The sequence below is a fragment of the Lactuca virosa genome, chromosome 8 (assembly GCF_052849685.1).
Source record: "Lactuca virosa cultivar CGN04683 chromosome 8, Lactuca_virosa_CGN04683_v6, whole genome shotgun sequence".
In the NCBI taxonomy this organism is placed as follows: Eukaryota; Viridiplantae; Streptophyta; class Magnoliopsida; order Asterales; family Asteraceae; genus Lactuca; species Lactuca virosa.
Window position 1 is genome coordinate 309,863,534 of NC_136433.1, and position 3,620 is coordinate 309,867,153.

Genomic DNA, 3,620 nt, shown 5'->3' on the forward strand with positions numbered 1-3,620 from the left:
CAGAAATAAAAAATAGTCCCCTTTTGCCCGTGGACGTAGACCACCTTAACCAAACCACGTAAATATTATGTTTTGTGTGTTTTTGGTTTTTGCTAGTTATCCGTTTACTTCCTAACAGTATAGATAAAAAAAATGTAGAAAGATATTTAATTTTTTAAATAGTAATGTCGTAATATAGTTGCACAACAAACCTGTGTTGTGAGCGTTTTTATTTTAAAAGAAAAAAAAATTCAGGCGAAGAACAAAGGAAATTTCATACCATAAGATGAGGACTATTTTTGTAGTTTACTTTTAAATCAATAAAAAAGGAAAGTTAACTGTTGACTGGGCAATGGATGTTTGCCTATTTGAAGGGGCGAAGACTTCGGGGTTGACTTAAAGGAAGTCTATGTCAAGAATCTTACATATATAACGTTCCATCAAGACTTGGGCGTTAATCTACCTCTCTTACCAACCTTCTTCCTTGACCGTTCCACGAAGCTTCCCATTCTCACTTATTTTACTTTATATAGACCAAGACTTGAACAGATTTCGTCTTCCTTCTTCTTTTATCAGTCCTTAAAATCTCCTTTCCCTTTGGAAACAATATAGATGCGGTGATCTTCAACTCTGATACCCAAAAAGATGACTGGAAAAAGATTTGCCGACCAACCCGAACCTGACCAGTATTGGCAGAATGAAAGACGCCGGCGTGCTAGACCTTCTTTGGCTTCGTACGTCTTATATTTTGTTTTCCATATGTTCTTTACTTAATTTCTTCTATTCATCGTAAAAAATTCGCCTGCTTGGTTAAAATTGACAACTTTTCTTGATTTTATCTTTAATTGAGGTCAGTGCAATCGGGGAAGTTGTGAAGATGAATTTTGTGCAAAATTTCTGCACAGTGTTAGAGCCGATGCTTCGAAGAGTGGTATGATACTTATACCACTTTTTTTAAATGGTTAATTCCTTTTTTAAAGACAAATCATTATTTTGTCTAGCTAAACTGTTAAATTATAATCTTTTATTTTGTATAACTATTTGTGCTTTACCTAGGTAAACGAAGAGGTTGAAAATGGACTGCGAAGAAGAATACCATCATACTCTAGGTCGAATTCCCTGCGGATCAATGCACTCGTACCCTCGAGTACCATGCAACTCAAATTCAGAAAGCATCTTACACTCCCAATTTTCACAGGCACCAAAATATTGGATGAAGATGGCAACCCTCTTGAAATATATCTTGTTGACACCAACAACGATCTAGAGTCGAGCTTTTCCAGTGCTCTAAAATTACAGATTCTCGTAGTAGATGGAGATTTCCCTTCTAGCAACAGTATCATATGGACTAGCGATGATTTTGAAAAGAACATCGTGAAGGAAAGAAGAGGGAAAAGGCCATTGCTTGCTGGAGACGTGAGTGTTACTATGAGAGATGGCGTTGTTTCCATTGGCGATATTGAGTTAACAGATAATTCAAGCTGGATTAGAAGTAGAAAGTTCAGAATTGCAGCCCGAGTTGTTCAAGGAGCAACTCCTGAAGTTGTAATTCGTGAGGCCATGACTGAAGCTTTCGTGGTTAAAGATCATCGTGGTGAATGTATGTTCTCTCTCTCTCTCTCTCTCTCTCTCTCTCTCTCTCTCTCTCTCTCTCTCTCTCTCTCTCTCTCTCTCTCTTTCTCTCTCGTAGAAGCACGCACTGTATTTAACATGTTGACAAATGCACAGAAGAATTAAATATTGTATGTTGGATTATTTACTTGCGTAAATGTTTAGTGTACAAGAAGCATCACCCGCCGATGCTTGAAGACGATGTCTGGCGCTTAGAGAAGATTGGAAAAGATGGTGCGTTCCATAAGAAACTCGCTTCAAATGATATCAAAACCGTGCAAGATTTCTTAAAGCTTTCGGTTGTCAATGAATCTAAGCTTAGAAAGGTAAGTCTTTACTTCGGTTTTCATTTTTGGTAGTACATATAGAGTGTTTGTTAGGCGATACATATATTTGTAACTGAATTACATCTGTTTCTTGAACTGATGTCATTCTTTTTACAGATTTTAGGGCTAGGTATGTCCGATAAGATGTGGGAAGTAACTATAAAACATGCTAGGACTTGTATTCTTGTGAGCAAACTATATATATCACGAGGACCCAATCATACGATCTTCTTGAATCCTATATGTCAAGTAGTCAAAGCCGTGATCAATGGAGACGTTTTCACCGGCAAAGACCTTGCTACCCTAAACAAGGTCAGTTTATATCATTGTATGATTACTTTGGTATTTTTGTTTAAAAATTATGCCGATACCAAATTTGGTTTATAGATATTCATTTTGTCAAATTATCCCAAATTTAATACCACTAATTATTATACCAACGGCCATATGTGTGAACAATTGTTGTAACACTATCTATTCTGCTACATTTGACTATATGGATTTTCCTTATCTTTACAGGTTTTTATCCATAAACTTGTTGGAGAGGCTTATCAAACTTGGGACTCTTTAGAAATAGTTGATGGTCTTTTGAATGACACTCCACGACTAACACAAGGTACACCATTACCTCCTCTTTATATCTGCTTACAAAATAAAAGAAAACAATATCTACATGCATTTTTTTGGTTTCTATTTTGTTTCAAAAAATAACTTCTTGAAAAATAGGTGATATGGTGGATCAGTACCCAAGGAGTCAGATAATGACGGTGGGGATGTATGGGGGACATGCTTATCCAATAGCTCAAGCCACTGACTTAGCATTCGTGTCGACCAATGACCATATTGGTGTTGTGGGTTCGACTTCATTTTACACCCCAGTTGAGGCTTACAACTTCTCGGAGTCTTCATCCGAAGGCGAATTTGCAGCACATCATAATTTCATCAAGTGATTGATGTTGTTTACTCAGTCGTAGACTTCACTTGTAAATTTGTATATAGCTGCCTCCAACAAGTATGTCAATAACCAAGCCAATTCCCGATCACAAACATCATGAACAATGCTTTAATCTAAGTCGACAGAGAAATAACTTTTGTTTGGATACTTCGTATTTTCATGATTTTACTGGAACTAAGTACCCTCCTATATACACTAGTAGAAACACAGGTATGAGAGACAGAAATTTCCATCGGACATTCGATTGATAATGGCTAGTAGCAACGCCCATAAAACCAATATCCCTGATTGTTACCGACCGAACTAGCGAGGGACTTGTGAAGGTTACCACGCATTAACAACCGATTTTTCATTCTCAAAACGCCATTAAAATAATAAAATCTGTCATAAATCCGTCTTTAATTGTCATTACGGAGAAAAGTTTCAAGTTGCTAACTTTTATTCTTTTTAATTACCTAGGGTCCATCATCTATGAAACATATGTTGCTATTCTATAACAAAAATTTAGAAATTCACATAATATAATTTCCATAAGAAAAAAATTAATATTCAACTACTAAAAGTAAATAATTATTGTTTTTTTTTTAAACCGCGAGATTTTTATTAACAACCACAAGAACCTATGCAGGAGCCAAAAAGAACAACTACACAATCCAAAGAGGATTACAACACCAAACCACCCAGTTACAATTCCCAAACCCCCTTATATTTCACCGAATTGTAAACAATAGATAACACATCATTAGCCA

At 36.1% G+C, this 3,620-nt stretch overlaps 1 protein-coding gene across 1 annotated transcript; it reads left to right on the forward strand.

The window, feature by feature from the left end:
• Positions 1-461: 461 nt before the first annotated feature.
• LOC145128253 (protein SAR DEFICIENT 1-like) lies at positions 462-3,018 on the forward strand. Its single transcript, XM_079063050.1, has 7 exons — positions 462-713; positions 835-910; positions 1,036-1,579; positions 1,756-1,916; positions 2,034-2,228; positions 2,436-2,532; positions 2,643-3,018. The coding sequence occupies exons 1-7, from the start codon at positions 625-627 to the stop codon at positions 2,864-2,866; spliced, it is 1,386 nt and encodes a 461-aa protein (XP_078919176.1). The 5' UTR covers positions 462-624; the 3' UTR covers positions 2,867-3,018.
• Positions 3,019-3,620: the final 602 nt, after the last annotated feature.

Bases quoted from the DNA above. Each gene is read 5' to 3' on its own strand.
- LOC145128253 (XM_079063050.1), top strand. From the start codon at position 625: ATGACTGGAAAAAGATTTGCCGACCAACCCGAACCTGACCAGTATTGG. The intron at 714-834 runs GTACGTCTTATA...AATTGAGGTCAG, and splicing joins GCTAGACCTTCTTTGGCTTC to TGCAATCGGGGAAGTTGTGA. The intron at 1,580-1,755 runs GTATGTTCTCTC...GTAAATGTTTAG, and splicing joins TAAAGATCATCGTGGTGAAT to TGTACAAGAAGCATCACCCG.